The sequence below is a fragment of the Grampus griseus genome, assembly GCF_964374135.1.
Source record: "Grampus griseus genome assembly, chromosome: 12".
Taxonomy (NCBI): Eukaryota; Metazoa; Chordata; class Mammalia; order Artiodactyla; family Delphinidae; genus Grampus; species Grampus griseus.
The window spans coordinates 42,689,148-42,709,240 of NC_139006.1; the positions used below are offsets into that span (position 1 = coordinate 42,689,148).

Consider the following 20,093-nt stretch of genomic DNA (forward strand, 5'->3'; position numbering starts at 1 on the left):
GACTGAGTCCATAATTATATTTGCCTATCTGTAGCCCCCAATCATCTAGTGTAAAATACGGTACTCAATAAAGATTTGTTAAATGAAAAAATGATTTTAAAATATAGCATTTCAAAATTAAATCAGGGGCCAGATCTTTGTGGTAATTTTCATGTTTTTTAATTGTCAAAATTCCCTATTCTACCTCATCTCCATCTGGAAGTCTATCAGACATCTCAACTTAAAATCTACAACACTGACTCCCTGATATCTCTGCCTCAGCCTCAAATCCCTTTACCCAACAGTATCAGCTGATGGCAATTTCATCCGTCCAGTTGCTCTGAAAACCATGGGGTCATCTTTGACACTTTTCTTCTTACACTCTGCCCCCTACATCCAATTTTCAACATATCCTTTGATCTCTACCTTTAACATATACTCAACAGTTTGACCACTTCTACCACTACCTCTTCTGCTACCACCATGCTACCAGCCACCATCACCTCTCTCATGTTGATTACTGCAAGGGCCTCCTTACTGGATTTCCTGTTCCGACCCACACTTCTCCATAGTAAATTCTCCACACAGTAAGCAGAATGAGCTTATTAAAATATACCAATTCACTCTTCGGCTCAAAATCCTCCAAGGGCTTCCGATTTCAGAGTGAAAAAGTCCTTACAATAGTCTACACAATAGGTTCTGTTCATATAAACTCCTTATTCTGTCCCAGCCACAACAGCCTTCATGTTGTTCCTTCAACAAGCCAGGCACAGTTTCACTTCAGGAGCTTTCCACTGCTTCTTTCCTCTGCCTAAAACATTCTTCCTCAAGTCTTAGCTTAGATGTCACCTTCTCAAAGAGGTATACCCTGACCAGTCTACTTCATATTACAAATTCCATCCCCTGCCTCCAGTATTTCCAATACACCTCTCCCTCTCCTACTTGTTTTCCTTTTCCTTAGCTCTTTCCATTGTCCAACAGACTACGTGATTTAATTATTTGTTATGCTTGCCTCGTTTGCTAGAATATAAAACCCAAGACAGCAGGAATGTTTTGCTCACTGATGTTTCAAAAACTATTGCCTGACACACAGTAGGCACTTAATATTTAGTAAATAAATGAAGAAACCATCAAATATAAATGATTTACTATAAAACTAAAAATAATTTTGACTATAAAATTATTCAATATTTCTTTAGAATATAAAAAAACTGAAAAATACAAATTTTAGTTTAACAATTCTTCATCTGTATAACTATCGTTAGTATAGCTGTCATCAAAATAGTTCCCCAAAGGAGGCACTAAAGTGACATGTAGAAATAGGAGATTTAAAAATAAATTATTCAAAACAGGCTATACATATTTTACATATATAGATACATATACACAGATAAAATACTTCCAAAAGTTGATAAAGAGATGATCCCTATACACACACAAGACTCTTGATTAGTCAACCAAGACTGGATCCAAAAGCCCCATCTGTATCATATTTGCCTTACTTCCTAGTCCTAAAATCAGTCTCCCCAAAATGAATTTTACACATATCTGAAACAGTTTAGGAAGGTCTCCTCGATTCCTCATTCATGCCTACAAGAAATTTCAGGATGCCACCATGGGTAGCCTTGAATTTATGCTGGCTTTTGACCTCACCAATTGATTCTTCAATTTAGCAATCTCATAAATTGTCATATGGCACCTTGTTCCAAAAAAGATGGCTAATATTCAGTCCTATCGTAAAATGTGATCAGTTTAACTTTCATAACTAATAATATCTCCCAGTTATTTTCACAGCATTTTGATTCTTCAACTGTCCTAAAGGCTTAGGCCCCAGAATGACTGACCTACTAAAAATACTCTCCCCAGTTTTAGTACTAGGTTCCCCACTAAATTCAACTTTATGAAACAGCAAACATTTTTACCATAACAAATCCAACATTACACTGTCTCAGCTCTGAAAAACCAAGTCTTCCAGACCCTGATGATGTTAACCACTAAACAATCACTCCAGAACCATATAATCTAAAGAACAAAAAGTAAATGTCTTTTTCTTCACAGACCAGAAGATTTCTCTAGAGTATTCTTTCAAAAGAAAAGAAAAAAATAAATAAACTAATCTACTCCGGAAACACTGGGAGATAGGACTCTACGCCTTTCTTTTTTTGCGGTACGCGGGCCTCTCACTGACGTGGCCTCTCCTGTTGCGGAGCACAGGCTCCGGACGCGCAGGCTCAGCGGCCATGGCTCACGGGCCTAGTCGCTCCACGGCATGTGAGATCTTCCCGGACCGGGGCTCGAACCCGTGTCCCCTGCATCAGCAGGCGGACTCTCAACCACTGCGCCACCAGGGAAGCCCTAAGCCTTTCTTAAAGTTGTAATAATACCGCCCATTAAGAAATATATATTTGGCTTGGGACTTCCCTGGTGGCGCAGTGCCAATGCAGGGGACACAGGTTCAAGCCCTAGACCGGGAAGATCCCACATGCTGCGGAGCAACTAAGCCCATGCACCACAACTACTGAGCCTGTGTTCTAGAGCCCGCGAGCCACAACTACTGAAGCCTGCGCACCTAGAGCCCGTGGTCCGCAACAAGAGAAGCCACTGCAATGAGAAACCCGCACACCGCAACAAAGAGTAACCCCTGCTCACCGCAACTAGAGAATGCCTGTGTGTAGCAATGAAGACCCAGCACAACCAAAACTAATAAATAAATAAATACATTTCTTTAAAAAAATGAAGAAATATATATTTGCTTGATCTTGGATTTTTTAAATATTGTTTTTGTATCTATACCAGTCTGGCTTAATTACAAAAATAATGTGTAATCATTATAAAAATAGAAACAATACACACGGGAACCATTGCTAAAAGCTTGGTATGCACATCTCCAGAATCTTTTTCAAAATTCATATATATAAACATATATTTAGTTTTTAAAAGTAGGGTCACACTATCCTGTTATTAACTCTACTGTAGGTATTATTCTATATCAGCATATAATTCAATCTCATGCAAAAGTACAGAACTCAATTGAATAAGATATAACAGTTTTTAACCCATCCTCACTACTGACAGTTTTTCCTTATATTGTTTCATTATTTTGCCAATAAAAATAATGCTTAAACAACCCTGTACAAATACTTTTCTGTACTTATTCTGTGCAAATAAGAATAAATTACTTAATTTCCAACATTTAGGTTCTTTACTTTCTTAGCTATATGGCAAATTCTGCTCTTTATAGAGGTGAGCTAGATACATTATTTTCAATTAATAACAAAGGGACAACCTTTAGGTTCTCTAGTACATTTATAAGCTTCATTCACTAATATAGTTCTGCAAGAAAATTACACACACATTTGTATTTCTCGCAGTAAGATATATCCAATTTCTTTACATATTTGGACTCAGACAGTCTTCTGAATTTTATATATGCTATCCAGCAAATAGTTAACATGATTTTTCCTAGGATTCTAAAAAGACAAGATAGGCAACAATGTTGGCAAAATGCTCCCTATCGTACATTAATGTAGAGAAATGTGCCCCCATAAATCAATTCTCTATGAAATACAGGGTTACCTCCTTTAGGAAACCTTCCCTAATCCTCAACAGAACTAATTACTTCTATGTTTCAAATGTACTTTAAATATACATAATTCTAAAATAGCATATAAGTGTACTATAGAATTACTATCTGCTGTCTTTAATATCATTTATAGAACTTTTTGGCATATAAAATACACATTTCAAAAGACCATTTCACCTGTAGTCTTGCTTCTGTTTTTAATACCAAAATGTCTTAATTAGACACCTTTTATTTTGCAGCACTTTATTAGGTAGAAGAGAAAGAAGACAGCTGTGGCTGGTGAAAGAAAGGGGAGTAGTCTGAGATGATCACTATGTTTCTGACTAAAAGAACTCAGTGTTCACACTACTCACTTGAGATAGGAAATAGCAAAATGGCTGTGCACTTTTTTTTCCTTTAACAGCAGGGAACAGAGGGGGAACTGAGACGGATGACTTTTGCCTACACTGTGTGGAGGCATATCCAAACTGGTTATGTCAAGTAGAAGCTAGATTCATGGGGCACACTTGGGCAAGAAGATACATATTTGGGAGCCAAGAATATGGAGGGGAACATCAAGTCAAGAATATAAAAAATCAGGAGTGTGGGTGAAATCTCCCAGGATGGGTGTGTATAGTAAAAAGTTGTTCAAGTACAGATCATCAACATTTGATAGGCAGGTAAAACACAGGGAGCCGAGCAGCTAGAAAGGTAAAAAAGAAAACTATCACAGAAGTTAAAGAATACAAGTTTCAACATTATCACACTGACCAAATAAATATGATCATGTTCATCAAACACTTAAGACATGCTGAGAATGATGACAATATTGAAGAAAAGTTCTTTCCATAATTCTAAATAAGAACTTAAACGCTTTAAGAAAACTGTAATAAAAAGACAAGGTACAGAACAGTGTGTATGGCAATCAAGGTTCTACCTGCCTAGAAAAGAAGGGGAAAGTATGTATTTACATTGGCTTTTATTTGCATAAAAAGCAGGTATAAGACAGAGGTGCAAGTAGGCTTCTGTATGACTTTTTGTAGTTTTTAATGTTCTAACCACATCAAAGTACTACCTGTGCTAAAAATTAAGTTAAAATTTATAAATGAGATAAACTCTGCTAATCTTTAAAATGTTCCACAACTCTAACCACGTGTTCCCACGTGTTCCTTCACTTCACTTGGATCACACCTGTAAACAGTAAATCCTATAATATCAAATTTTAGTCAGTGAAATACCTTAACAGATGGATGCTCTGCCAGCAGTCACTGAACCTGAAGACAAATATATTATCGTTTTTACTGACACTTGTGTAAGGAAAGGCTGATCAAGTGCCCAATGCTAACTCAAAACATCAAGTGTGGTATCACCAAAAAATGAAATTTAGGAAATAAAAAATATATAAAATGTAAGGCTACTCCCTCTAACCAATTTTCATTAATAGTTAAGACTTTTATTTTTTGGACAGAACACCTATTAAACAAAAATGATCTTTAATACTTTTAAAATTCAAGTGTATCTGATTAAATTAGAGATTTCTTTAAACAATGCTCATAATGAATTAAGTGAAAAGCAAGACAAGTAATTCCAATCAACTTTCAGCCTTCTTTTAAAATTAAATGCATACCATAAAAAGAAATGAAATTGAGTTTATTTGTAGTGAGGTGGATGGACTTAGAGACTGTCATACAGAGTCAAGTAAGTCAGAAAGAGAAAAACAAATACCGTATGCTAACACATATATATGGAATCTTATCAAAAAACGGTTCTGAAGAACATTCAGGCAGAACAGGAACAAAGACGTAGATGTAGAGAATGGACTTGAGGACACGGGGAGGGGGAAGGGTAAGATGGGACGAAGTAAGAGAGTGGCATGGACATATATACACTACCAAATGTTAAATAGATAGCTTGTGGGAAGCAGCTGCATAGCACAGGGAGATCAGCTTCGTGCTTTGTGTCCACCTAGAGGGGTGGGATAGGGAGGGTGGGAGGGAGACGCAAGAGGGAGGGGATATGAGGATATATGTATACATATAGCTGATTCACTTTGTTATACAGCGGAAACTAACACACCATTGTAAAGCAATTATACTCCAATAAAGATGTTAAAAAAAAAACTTGATTCTACAAATATATGCTTTGCCTTCTTCCATACTGACAAAAGAAAATTAAATGCATACATACTCAATCTTAGGGAATGGCATTAATGTCACTCGAGTCTCCAAACTCCTTCCTTATCCTGCATATGTATTCAGTAACTGAAACCTGCTAATCTTTCAAATTCTCCTTAATCTGACTTCTCTTTCCATTTACACATTCCAATTGCGTACTACCTTCATCTTCATTACCATCAATATTTACTGAGTACCTCCTATATACTGGACACCATGAATTGTCTGAATTAATCCTTCATTTAACAGCATTACAGAATAAGTATTATCTTTCTCATACTGTAAAAATGGCCATGGTACACATCAAATGAAGGTGATACTACAGAAATAGGAATCATATTTTTCCAAAGTTTTGCATATCCTCAAACATCACTGGATATTCCATTTAAAATGCGTAGCAATATAAAATCCTCAATTCCTAGTTACACAATAGAATCACCTGAAAAGCTTTTAAAATGTGCAGCCAAGGTAAAGAAACACTAGACTACGTGATTATCCAAGCTCCTTCCAGTTCTAAAACTTTTAATTCTGTAGAAATATTTCTAGACTGTATGCCTTCAAAATGAACTACCACAATAAAAAGACTATTTTCTCCCCAAGTTTTTCCCAAAGAAAAATTAAATCAATGGATAAAAGCTTTTTTTTAATTTAAATTGTTCTCTCATAATTCTTTCTTAAATCAATGGTGCTTACTACTTCATAATACTAGCAGATGACAAAAATAAACTGACAATAACTAATATTAGCCTAAAACTTAGAAATGCAATTTCTTCAAAGTACATTTGTAGGAAGGACTTACATACACATAATATAGTCATATTTTCTACTGGCAAAATTGTTCCTAGTTCATATAATGAAAATAATTATGTCAATAGTTTATGTTGTTTCAGAAAGTATACCAGCTCTGAAAACCAACATTCTAATGATGCCTCCAACAGTTACCAAGGTAGATAGGACCCTATATACCTCTACTAAATGGAGTCAGAATAGTGTAAATTTTGAATTATGTCAGTTTTGTACAAATATTTGGTCTCTTTCAATGCCACCTCAGCTGTCAGGTACACTGCTTGTAAGTATGCCTGCCTATGGAATACACTCTCCAAGTTCTGATGTGTGATTTGCTGCTTTTGGCTATGGGCTTAAAATTGAAAAAGCAAACTTGTTCAAATATGTGTAAGACTAAGAATAGTTTCTGTTACAAACTTACAATGCCTTTGAAATAAGAAAAGAATACCCAGGGCCCAAACTAAGAAGCAAAATACCTAAGTGTTAGTACACTGGCTTTATAAATTGTTTTTCTCCTTTTAGGTCTTTTTCCATTTATTCCTGGTTTTCTAATTCTTGACTTTCTTTCAAATAGGAGAAGTTTGCTAGATCTGGTCTTATTCCAGATACATGAAATATTACTATAAATATATAATTCCTCTTTTGAGAGGACACTAAAAAACCTAAAAGTTGAGCATACGTATAATCATGAGCACATTACTAACCAGTTAAATAAAGTGAAAAATGCCGTTCTGGAAAACTTCAGTAAAATCACCCTAAAACATACAGTCCTTTTTCAGGGTCAAAATTTCTCAAACTACAGTTAGTAAGTAGTATATTTTATCCCTTTTGGCAGATTGGTTGTATGTATTCTACTATTCTAGTTTTCTCAAATTCAGCTTTCTTCCTATTTCATTTCTAATCCAACTGTTTCCTTCTTGCTGATTTTCCCCCTCTTTAGCCCCGCTTTTATTATTGGTCCAACTCTGTTGTTACCCCTACTATGAGGATCTATTTATCTCTAGGCTTTCTAAAACCCCTCTTCCTTTGTTAACTTAGCTTCCCAAGCAACCTAACCTTCAAAATACCCATTTTTTAAAATGAAAATGTGATCACATATTTTATTTATTTATTTTTGCGGTACGCGGGCCTCTCACTGTTGTGGCCTCTCCCGTTGCGGAGCACAGGCTCCGGACGTGCAGGCTCAGCGGCCATGGCTCATGGGCCCAGCCGCTCCGTGGCATGTGGGATCCTCCCGAACCGGGGCACGAACCCGTGTCCGCTGCATCGGCAGGCGGACTCCCAACCACTGCGCCACCAGGGAAGCCCTGATTACACATTTTAAATAAAACTTTGACCAATATTAAGAAGGAAAAATTTTATTTCAAAATACACAAATGGCAATAACTGTATTCTTTAGTAAAATATGATGTAAAATAGTAACTGTGTTAAATGAATCTGAAACAATGGTAGGTTTGTAATGAAATGTGTCTTTCCTTTGTAATGGTTCTTAACCAGGTGACGGTAAAATAATACTTTCCCTGAATATAAATAATAATTTTTACTGTCCTATTTGATTTGTAGGGAAAAATGTAAACTCTATAAAAAACAAATGAAAAAAAATTCAATAACAATGTATAACTTAGCAACAGATGAGAATGGAATAGTAAATTCTGAGTTAGAGATTTTGCAGCACCTTAATGAATATCTATGGGAGCTAAATTTTACCACACTGGCTTCTCAATAATTACCACCTCCTTGAGGAAGGGCAAGAGAAATGAGTAACTAAATCTCAAGATGTGTGGTATGACCCAACATTTTTGTGTTCTGCATAGAAGCTGGAGAGAATATGGGACATATCTGAGAAACTGTAATGTTTAAGACTTTAAGACATTTCCATCTATTATGAAGACAATATTTCAAATCAAGACAAACTGACAAAATCCAGAATTGCACAGTACTATAAGTCACGTAGAGACTCTCAATTGGTTGGGTAGAAGGGATACGGAAGGGTCAACAGAATCACCTGAGAACACTCTGCAAACTACCCTCATTCCCCAACCACCCACGAGGCTCTAAGACTATCTGGAGGAGAACGTCCCCTCTTCACACTCAGTGCCCTGACTTGAGAACCCCTGTGCAATGCGTTACTGTTTTGATGAGAACATGTTCACAATGTGTCACATCTTTCAGATGTACTAGAACAGGAGAAAAAAAAAAAAAAGAGGGTTTCCCTGGTGGCGCAGTGGTTGAGAGTCCGCCTGCCAATGCAGGGGACACGGGTTCGTGCCCTGGTCCGCTCCACAACGGGAGGGGCCGCGGTGGTGAGAGGCCCACGTACCGCAAAAAAAAAAAAAAAAGAATCACTGAGTTATAGGTCACCATGGTGATAATAAGCTAAATTCTTTTTTTTTTAACATCTTTATTGGAGTATAATTGCTTTACAATGGTGTGTTAGTTTCTGCTGTATAACAAAGTGAATCAGCTATAAGTATACATATATCCCCACATCCCCTCCCTCTTGCTTTTCCCTCCCACCCTCCCTATCCCACCCCTCTAGGTGGTCACAAAGCACCAAGCTGATCTCCCCGTGTGGCTGCTTCCCACTAATAAGCTAAATTCTTAACCTGCCTCTTAAATCTATAGTATAGTCCCCAAACTATAAGCAGACTCATTCATTTAACTTTATTTTTTAAACTTAACACCTGAGTACAGGAATAATGCTAGACAAGAAAGAAACAAAAATGATCAAGGCATTCATTTCCATAACAACACAGTAGAACAATCAAGACACTGCAGGTTGTAAAATTTAGATTCAAGCTCTTGAAAAATCTAGCCACGTCCTACCCTGATACACAAACTTAAGAGCAAATGTGTCAGACTTTAATTTCTATTCCATCCTAATAGCAACATGACTTGGTATCATAATGCATGAACTGCTTTCAGTAAGGCCTGGGTTCAAATGCCATGCTACCACTTAGCAACTACAAGTTCCTAGATGCATTAATCACCCTGAGACTCAGTTTCCTCAACCATAGAATGGGACTAATATCTTAAAAAATTCTAAGGATGAAATAAAGTACTGAAAGGACCCAATACTTAGTAGTCCTTCTGCAAGTGTTTGTTCTCTCTCCAGTGAAACAGTCGTATCTAAGAAGCCTTAAAAATAACTAATATTCTATGGATAGCAAAACAGAATTCTATTCCAATACTAAGGAATCACAGGTTAACAGCAAATTAGGTCATTCAAACCCTCCACTGCGGACAACAAAAAAAGCTGGAGAAAATACTTTTAAAATATGTTTAAAGATATGGAAGAGCAGACAAAGTAGTTAGAAATGAACAGGCCAAGATCCAGAAGAAAAAAATTCTAGAGACATGGGCCCAAACTTGGGGGCTACATTTGCTGTGGGCATGTTAGCCAATATAGAAAGCCAGTTGAGAATTTTCCAAAACTGATATCAATCCACAGATTTCAGAAATCTCAACAAACACCAAGCAGGATAAATAAAAAGAAACGCACACCTAGAGAGATCATAGTAAAACTGCAAAAAACACTAGACAACGCAAAAAATCTTCAACACAGTCAAAGAAAACAGTCAAACTGCCTTCAAAATAGTAACGTTTACACTGACATTCAACTGTCAATAGATAAAAGCCAGAAAACAGCAGAATGATTAATTTAATGTGCTCACATGCCAACCTAAAACCTGTCCCTGGCAAAAACATCTTTTAAGAATGATAGTGAAAAGGCATTTTTAGATCACCAAAAAAACAAAAACAAACAAAAAAAGACCTGAAGGTGTCTGTCACCACCAAACCAATGCTAAAAGGAAATACTGAAATATGTTCTCTAGGGAGGAAAAAAGAAATGATCTGAGAGAAAAGGTTGTAAATGAAGGGAGGAATGAAAAGCATCAAAAATGGTAACAATGATAATCACCTAATGAAGACTAACTTTAAAAAAAAGTAAAAATCACTTGTGAGTAAACATCCACAGATTTAAAATGTGTAACACAATGGATAAGTCATTGAGGGAATTAATTGAAATAAAGTATCTGAGGGTCCTTGAATTGTTAACTATATAGTAACCTCTAAAATAATAATAAGTATGTAAGTATATAATTTCCAAACTAGTGGGGGAAAAAATTTTTTTAAATAATTATCAAGACAAAAAGAACAGAAAAAAAGGAATATAAACAGATGAGACAAAAATAAAGTGCATTCTATGATGTCAGGTTTAAATTAAGATATATAAGCAATTACGTTCACTGTAAATGGATTTGATGTTTCAAGTAAATAACAAAGATTGCTGGATTGGATTTTTTTTAAAAAAACAACATGCTGTTCATAAGACACATATCTCTAACACAAAGAAATGGAAAGGTGGATATACCATGCAAATGCTAAAGAAAGATGACTCAGCTACACAAAAACCAGACAAGCAGACATTAATACAAAAAGCATAATTAGAGATAAGGAGGGATACTTCATAATGACATGTTACAAAGAACCAGAAAGCTATAACATTTCTAAACATACATGCATCCACTACAGTGCCTCAAAATATAATAAACTCGAAAGATTTACAAGGAAAAACAGTCAATCCACAACTATACTTGGACATTTTAAACATACACCTCTCAGTAACTGATAGAACAAACACACAAATGAAACATCACAAAGTTAAAAAAAAAATTCAGTAAGGCTATGCAGAAGATTCAAACAAGATTAACACACCTGAACTAGTGAACATATACAGGACTCTGCACTCAGGGGCTAAAGAATACATAGAACATTTGTAAAAACTGACCATATGCTGGATTGTAAAACAAATCTCAAAGAATTCCCAAGAACTGAAATCATACAAAGTGTTACCTACCCACAATGCAAAGAAGTCAGAAATCATTAAGAAAAAGAAAACAATAAAATCTCCCTATGTTTGCAAACTAATATATTTATCAACCCATGTAAAAAGAAGAAATAACAACGGAAATTATAAAATATTTGGAACTGAATAAATATGAATATACTACATAACAGAACTAATTAGACAGAAATTTACACCCTTCAAATGCATGTATTAGTATGGAAGGATTAAAACTGATGAAGAAGGCATTCATCTTAAAACTCAGAAAAAGGACAGCAAAATACACTGAAGGAAAATAAAATGAAATAATAAAGATGAGATCAGAAATTAATCATATCCAAAAACGTACAAAAGAGTAATGGTCACAAAGTCTGCTTCTCAAGATTCTTTTAGGGAATCTAAAAGGTCAAAACTATTTCCATAATAATACTAAGATGATGTTTGTCTTTTAGGCTATGTTGATATTTACAACATCATGGTGCAAAAGCAAAAGTGGATGTCACTGATGGAGCCTTGGCATATATCAAGGTATCAAACTCTACTGTAAATCATCGTACTATTGACTGCCCCAGACTAGCAGTTAAAGAAAGAAAAAGTCATTTTCACTTAAGAATGTCCTTGACGAAGCAGTAAAAATTATTCATTTATTAAATTCTCCGTGTCAGTTAAATATTCTGTGTGACAAAATGTGAAAATAATAAACATATCTGCTGCAAATCAAAGTAAAATGAAAACACTTTGTGATTGTGCTGCTTGCTGATTTAGGCACTGTTTTCATGGAACACCAATTTTACTTAAAAGAACAATATCTAGGGCTTCCCTGGTGGAGCAGTGGTTGAGAGTCCACCTGCCGATACAGGGGACACGGGTTCGTGCCCCGGTCCGGGAAGATCCCACATGCCGCGGAGTGGCTGGGCCCGTGAGCCATGGCCGCTGAGCCTGCGCGTCCGGAGCCTGTGCTCCACAACGGGAGAGGCCACAGCAGTGAGAGGCCCGCGTACCGCAAAAAAAAACAAACAAAAGAACAATATCTAGCCAAATTATACTTATCCAGGCTTGGGTATTTGGCAGACATTTCCTCAAAACTGAACACCGTGAGCCTGGAAAACAACTGATGGCATTTTCTGCGAATGATCAAATTTGACTTTTCACGGAAGAACTGGGAATTTGGCAAACTAAGATTTACTGTCTTGAGCTTGACAACATCCCAGTACTTAAGAGACCTTTCTGATTAGATTGGTGGTGATTTCAAAAAAATCACCAATTTTTTGGTATCATATAATGAAATATATCAGTATTTGGAAAAGGTGCATAACTAAGTGAACTTATTATTTTCCAAATGACCAAAGCATGATGTTATGAAATCACACATGAGTAAAAGATCCATACAGAATGCAAAACAGACCAATGAACTTTAATGTACCAGAATAAGAAAAATGTACTGATATAATTTCAGATTCCATACTGCAACTAACCTTTAAAAAACACTTGCTGAGATCTGCTATACTATCACAGATTATCCACAACCTAAAAAGGCTAAAAATATTCTTCCCTTTTCAAATTTCACATCTGTGTGGGACTGGATTTTCTTCTACTTCAACCAAAACATATGCTAGATTGAATCCAGAAGTAGATATGAGAATACAGATGTTTCCTATTAAGCCAGTTAAAAGAAATTTGCAAAATTATTAAAGTGTCATTTAACTCACTAAATTTTTTTTCAAAGATACAGTTATTTTTCCTTTAAAGAATGTTATTTATATTAACACGCAATGGGTTTACTGTTGTTCATTTTAAATGAATATTAGTGTAATAAGTAAAATATAATCAATAATATCAGTGTATATAACTGACATGAAACTCCTCAGAGTGCTCAGTAATGTTTAAGTATAACATAATGGGGTTCTGTGAACAAAAAGTTTGAGAAATGCTGCAACAGAGAAAGTCAAAAACTGACGCTTTAAAGACTAAAAGAAGAAAATACAATAAATACGTGGCAACAGTGATCAAAAAAAATTTTTTAACGAGGAGACACAAATAAACCACATTAAGAAGAAAATAAACTATCACTACAGATCCCACAGACATTAGAAAAAAGAGATTATTTCACAAACTTTATGTCAATAAATTTGAAAATCTGGATAAAATGTTAAAAAGCACAATTTACCAAAATAGCTACCTCATAAGATATAGAAATGTATAAACTGTCCTATAACCATAAAGAAATTGAGTCAGTAAATAAAAGCCTCACAAAGAAAATTTCAGATCCAAATGGCTTTTCTAAAGAATTACACCAATCATTTAGGAAACGGTTATACTCTGCGAATTCTTCCAGATAAGAAAAAGTGGGAAAATTCTGCAGGTCATTTTATGAAGCCAGCATAACCTCAAAATAAAAAACAGACAAAGGCATTATAAGAAAAGAAAATTAAAAATCAATGACACTCATGAACAGCCATAAAAATCTTGATCAAAAATTTAACAAACTGAATACAGCAATTTTTTTAAAAAGACCATGACCAAGTGGGTCATGAAAAAGTAGGTTAATTACAAAAATCCAAGACTGACTGAGCATTGAGAAGTAAATCAATGTAACTCACCACATTAACAGATTAAAGAAAAAACTATGATCACCTCATTAGATGTAATAGAAGTATTTAATAAAATTTAACATCCATTCAATATATAAACTATTAGCACAACAGAAACGAAAGGGAACTTCCTTAATCTGATAAAAGGTATCCACAAAAAAAACTACAGCAAGCATCATACATAATGGTCAAACAGTGAAAGCTTTCCCTTTGTGATCAGGAACAAGATTAAGATGTCCTCTATCACCACTTCTATTCAGGAATGTACTGGAGGTCCTAGCCAGAGAAGTAAGGCAAGAGAAAGAAATAAAAGGTGTAAGGATTGGCAAGAAAAAACAAAACTCATTATTCACAAATATGTTCGTGAATATAGAAAACTGGAAGTATCTACAGAAAAATTGTTAGAAGTAAGAGTTGAACAAGGCTGTGAGATTCAAAATCAATTGAGTTTCTATGTAAACTGTAATCACAGTTACAAAATAAAACTTAAAAAACAACGATTCCATTTCAAATTGCCTCAAAAATACGAGGTACTTAGCAATAAATCCAGAGAGATGTGTAAATGTCTCTGCAGGAGAGAGATGTGTAAATTTCCTTTGCAGGAAAATCACAAAACTTTATTGACAGATAGTAAAGGACTAAATAAATCAAAATACATGCAATGATCATGATTTGAAAGACTCAGTATTGTAGAGACATCAATTCTCTCCAAATTGATTTATAGTCAAGTTCACCTCAATGAAAATCACAAGCGGATTATGTTGGACATGCTGATGTTTAAGTGTATATGGAAATGCAAAGGATCAGTACACAAGATATTCTTGAAAAAAATAAGGAATATAAGGAATAAGTAAAGAACTTCTCTAACATACATCAAGACTTATTGGACTATGACAACTGTGACAAGATAGTGGAATTTATAAAAACTGGCCAATGGAACAGAATAGAGAGATTAGACACAGACCCGCACATATATGGACACTTGATATATAATATCAAGTGGCATGACAAAATAGAGAAAAGACATTTTGTTTTATTTTTCTAACAGATAATGCTGGGAGAGAATTATCTACCTGGAAACAAATGAAATCAAATCTATTGCTCATACTAGCTGATAATGAAATCCATGGCAAAAAATCACATTAACATTCTTTCAGATTCAAAACTAAATTTATTCATTATATATCCCTAGTGAGATATATCTAAGGACAACCATATTATTGTTAGCGGCAATCTTGGTATTGTTATATTGAAATTATGTTACATATATAGTAGTATAAAGCAAACAAGTGACTATAATAACGTCATTGAGGTATCAAGATTTTTAGAGTAAGACAGAAGAGATACTAATACATAAAATCAAATCTGGGTAAAAAAACTTTTCCTGAAGTGGCAATATCACTAATTTAATATTTTCTTTCTTTTAAAAAAGCGTGTTTACTACCTCTGTCTGCTGAAAATGCCAAGAAAAAATGGAAACTCAGTAATAATGAATGCCCCAAACATCCAAATTGTGGTTTCTAAATACCAATTCCCATAGGAAAAAGGCTGGTTGGAAAAATAGTTGGGGCAGAATAGTTCTGGGGCAGAAAACATAATCAGTCTGATCTCTCTCACAAATTCTGAAGCGAAGAAGCTATACAATAACGAAATCATGTCAGAAGGACACAGGAGCCAAATGAAGGGGTACCCACTGACCACAGGTGAGAAAACTTGAGTATCACAAAAAATGACTCAATGGATTTAAACACATTAAAAATATAAAAATGTATAAGTTCAGATAATAAAAAAAAGACAAAATCCTTGGTCATCTTTTGCAGGTTGCTAGACACCAACTGGTTATTCCGAAAATTGATAAAGGAATAGAATCAAGCCTTTATCATGACTTTCCTATAGAACTCTCTATTTCAGGATAATCAAATATTTGATTAAAGGAAATTTTCCTTTTTAAAAGAAGTACATTGTAGGAGGAACTGTAAAGTTAGAAACTCATTGTTCTTAGATCCTAAAATGAAACAACGAACCTGGTCAACAAGCACCAATGACTGCTAAAACCACTAACTGAAAGGTAGATGGGGAACTTTATAATGGACTGATCAGACCAGTACCAACTGTGTGCACTGATCAATCCTGACATCACTAAAAACGGGACAACAAAATATGTCCCTGCTAACGAGATACAACAGGCAACACAAACACGGGGCCACCAATGAAATAACATAAAACTAAACCTAATTCTAATGGAGCCTCTCAATCTATAAATTATTAGTTTAGAGGAAACAGAGATGAGATGGAGGAACACGTTAAAGAACCACGAGGATACAATCAGCCAAATCCAAAATGTGAGAAGTTCTGCAAAATATATGACCCAGTTTCTTCAACAAATAAATGGAGAATAAAAAATATAAACTGATACAGATTAAAAAAAACTTAAGACACAGATCAACGAATGCAACAGGTGGACCTTGTTTGGATTCTGTGGCAAACAATCATTAAAACATTCGAGTTTTTTAGATAATTGGTGAAAATTGAAAACATCCTGGGTATTATAAGACATTAAGAGATTCTGGTTAATTTTGTGGTGTGGGATAATAGTCCTTATCTGCCAGAGATGCATATTAAATTACATATATGATTGGCTGGGGATCTGCTTTAAAATATTACAGATTTGTTCCTAAATAATTTGTGCAATTACACATTTAAATAAATAAATAAATAAATAAATAAATAGGTGGGTTAGTGAATAGATGGATGGATATAACTTCTTCAGTCAGGGAATCAATTCCAGGTGAATTAATTCAAATTAAATATGAAGGCAAAATAATAAAGCTTGTAGATCATATAGGAGAATATCTTCATGTTCTCAGAAGAGGGCAGGATTTGCTAAACAAAACTCAGAATCACCAAACAAAAATGTGTTATTCTGTAAAGAACTCTATAAAAATTATCTACTTCACACTATTTTAAAGGTACTTACTGCTGGTAAAAGAGACTGCATGTTTTGATTAGAATCTGCTATTGTAGCAAGGTAGACCAAGTTTGTATGCAGCATCTGTTGATACCTATTAAAACAAAACAAATATCAATATTAAAAAATAATTTTCTTCCTATCTGCTTACATATTATACAAACAGCATTTTATTCCTCAAGTTTAATGAGTGATTTCTGTTACCTGAACATCAACAGCACTTCAATTTTTCCTAGTTCCTCTGCAAAATAATTCCAAATAAGTATGTTCAAAGACAATAATAAACACGGAGCTCTTACCATGTGCTAGATATTGCTATAGTTGTTTTACATACTTAAACATCCGATTTAATCCTCAAACCAACACTATGAAGTGAAGATTCTTATTTTCTCCATTTCACAGATAAAGAAATTGAGGTTTAGAAAGGTTAGTAACTTGTACAAGATTGTACAGCATAGTAAATGGAATAACTGAGACAGGTACTGGCTCCACACATATAACATATACAAAGAGATCTAGAATGAAGGAATCAACAAAACTGATATGCTTATTCCCTTCCCTCTGCCATTTTCGTGTTGCCAAAAACCTCAAAGCCAAGTACAGTCAACACGCTCTGCTAAAATGTCAGAAAGGAGGTGGAAACCACACATTTTTTCCCTTCTCATTCCTGCAGCAGTGACCAACAATCTATGCCTGCCGTGGTTATGCTGCCCATCTATCAGGACGTATATAGAGGACAATAAAGAGGCATCTCCAATTACAAACAAAAGAAAAAAGTTATATGCTAAAGCACCGGGATGGAGGAAATAATAGGACACCAACACCAACAACACTGCAAATTAACTTTAAAAAATAAAGCAAATTCTCATTATCAGAGTCAAGTGGTTAAACATGTTTATTGTGATCTTACTTACCTATGAATTAGTTTTGCTAAGCCACTTTTCATAATTTAAAAAATTAACTCAGATGAAACCAGATTGAAATTAGTAGTGATCCAATTACTAGTGCTGGTAAACCCACAAAATAATACAAACGTAAAACGTGCATCAAATTAAGCTTTTAGAATTTCATTTACTAATAAATACTATACAAATTAAAATAATGAAAATAAGTCAAAAGAACTTTATTCAGCTAAAGAGTCTTCTAATATGGATCCCAAATGAAGTAATTTTCTAAGACAGACACCCTTAAGAGGAATCCTAGTAAATTCTTCGCTGCATTATTTATATCCTGCTGGAAAAACTGGTTTCACTACTGTTTTCTTATTAGGGAGGAAAAAACTTATTTCTCACTGAACTTAAAGTTTCTTCACCAACAAGATCATACTTTTATAGTTTGCTTGTTTGTTTTTTTATAAATTTATTGAGATATAACTGATATATATAAAGAACTTCACGTATTTAATGTGTACAATTTGATGAGCTTGGACATACACGAACACCAGTGAAAACATCACCACCATGGAGGTAACAGATATATCCAACACTTCCCAAGGTTTCCTTGTTTCTTTGTTTTTGTTTTTTTGTTGTTGTTTAAAAACAAGTCTAAGTTCTTAATGCTCCTCCTCACATATACACTATGTTGCTCAATCAGACATGATATATTGTTATAGGGATCCTTAAACAAACAAGGACCAAGAATTATTATTTTGCACTGAATTATTCATAATGGTTAATTATGTCATTGAAATTCTTCAAACAGCACTAACAGGCACCACTAGCTGGAACTACTTCATTATTCCACAGACATCTTGAATGGAATTTAAGATACAGGATTCTACAATCTTGCCATCTTTAAAAAACCAACCAGCCATTAGAACATGTAACCCATTTCAAAGGCTGCTCTTTCAAGTTTTTCTTTTCTTCTGAATATTAGTATGGCTCTATCACATGTACTCAGATATGAGATTTGCTGACTGCCCTATCAAAAATAAAAATACCAACTTTACTCAGAGACTATGGCTTACTCATGACCCTTTAAGAAAATTCTAGTCATGCTTATTGGTCCTCGGTAAGCCAGTGTTAAAATACTGTTTAATCTGCCACACGCTTGAGGCCTCATTTATAAAATAATGGCAGGAACTTCCCTGGTGGCACAGTGGCTAAGAATCTGCTGCCAATGCAGGGAACACGGGTTCGAGCCCTGGTCCGGGAAGATCCCACATGCCGTGGAGCAACTAAGCCCCTGCGCCACAACTACTGAGGCTGCACTCTAGAGTCCGCGAGCCACAACTACTGAGTCCGCGTACTACAACTACCGAAGCCTGCGCGCCTAGAGCCCGTGCTCCACAACAAGAGAAGCCACTGCAATGAGAAGCACGTGCACTGCAACAGAGTAGCCCCTGCTCGCCCCAACTAAAGAAAGCCCGCGCCCAGCAACGAAGACCCAACGCAGACAAAAATAAATAAATTTATTTAAAAAAATATGGCAGTGAGGGTAGATCTCTAAAGTCCTTGTGGTTCTAAATATCTATAAATATAGCAACTTTTATGAAATACTTTAAAGACATTTCCCCAACTATCAAATCTTAATTTTTAATCTTGAAATACTCTCAAACTTACAGTTTCAAGAATAGTATGAAGAACTCCCAAATATTTTTCTCCCACGCTCCCCAACTGTCAGCATCTTACATCTGTCTTATACTATCTCTAAACACCTACACCAACATACACGTGCATGCAACGACACACTTTTTTCCAAAACCATCGAGAGTCAGTAATACCCCATTACTTCTAACACTTCAGTGTCAATTTCCCAAAAACAAGGACATTCCCCTATATAACTACAATACAACCATCATAACAAGGAAATGAATACTGATACAATATTACCATCGAATCCACAGAAACCAGTCAAATTTCTACAATTGTCCCAAAAGCTCCAAATCTTTTTACCTAATGTAAGGGGGTAAGTAAAAATGATCGTTTTTAATGGTCTTTTGTAACTTCAGTAGGGTTTCTTCTTGTAAAAACTGCATTCTTTTTACAGCACTCATCAAATAAGCTTATTCCAAGATTCTTCTACAAATATTAAACATTTTCCTGAGAAACTTTTTTTAAATTCTATAAATACTATTAATTTGTCACTGAAGCAGTTTTTATATGCTTATTATTTCTAAAAACGTATACGTTAATAAAAGAAAACAGTATGTAAGCAAAGGGAAGATATAAAATATATTCGACAT

General features: G+C 35.0%; 1 protein-coding gene across 1 annotated transcript in view; it reads right to left on the bottom strand.

Moving 5' to 3' along the window:
- Positions 1-20,093, bottom strand: part of SS18 (SS18 subunit of BAF chromatin remodeling complex) — a 75,690-nt gene that overhangs the window by 46,871 nt on the left and 8,726 nt on the right. Inside the window, exon 3 of the mRNA XM_082667664.1 lies at positions 16,919-17,003. Within this exon, the coding sequence (XP_082523790.1) occupies positions 16,919-17,003 (85 nt within the window). The remainder of the gene's footprint in view (positions 1-16,918; positions 17,004-20,093) is intronic.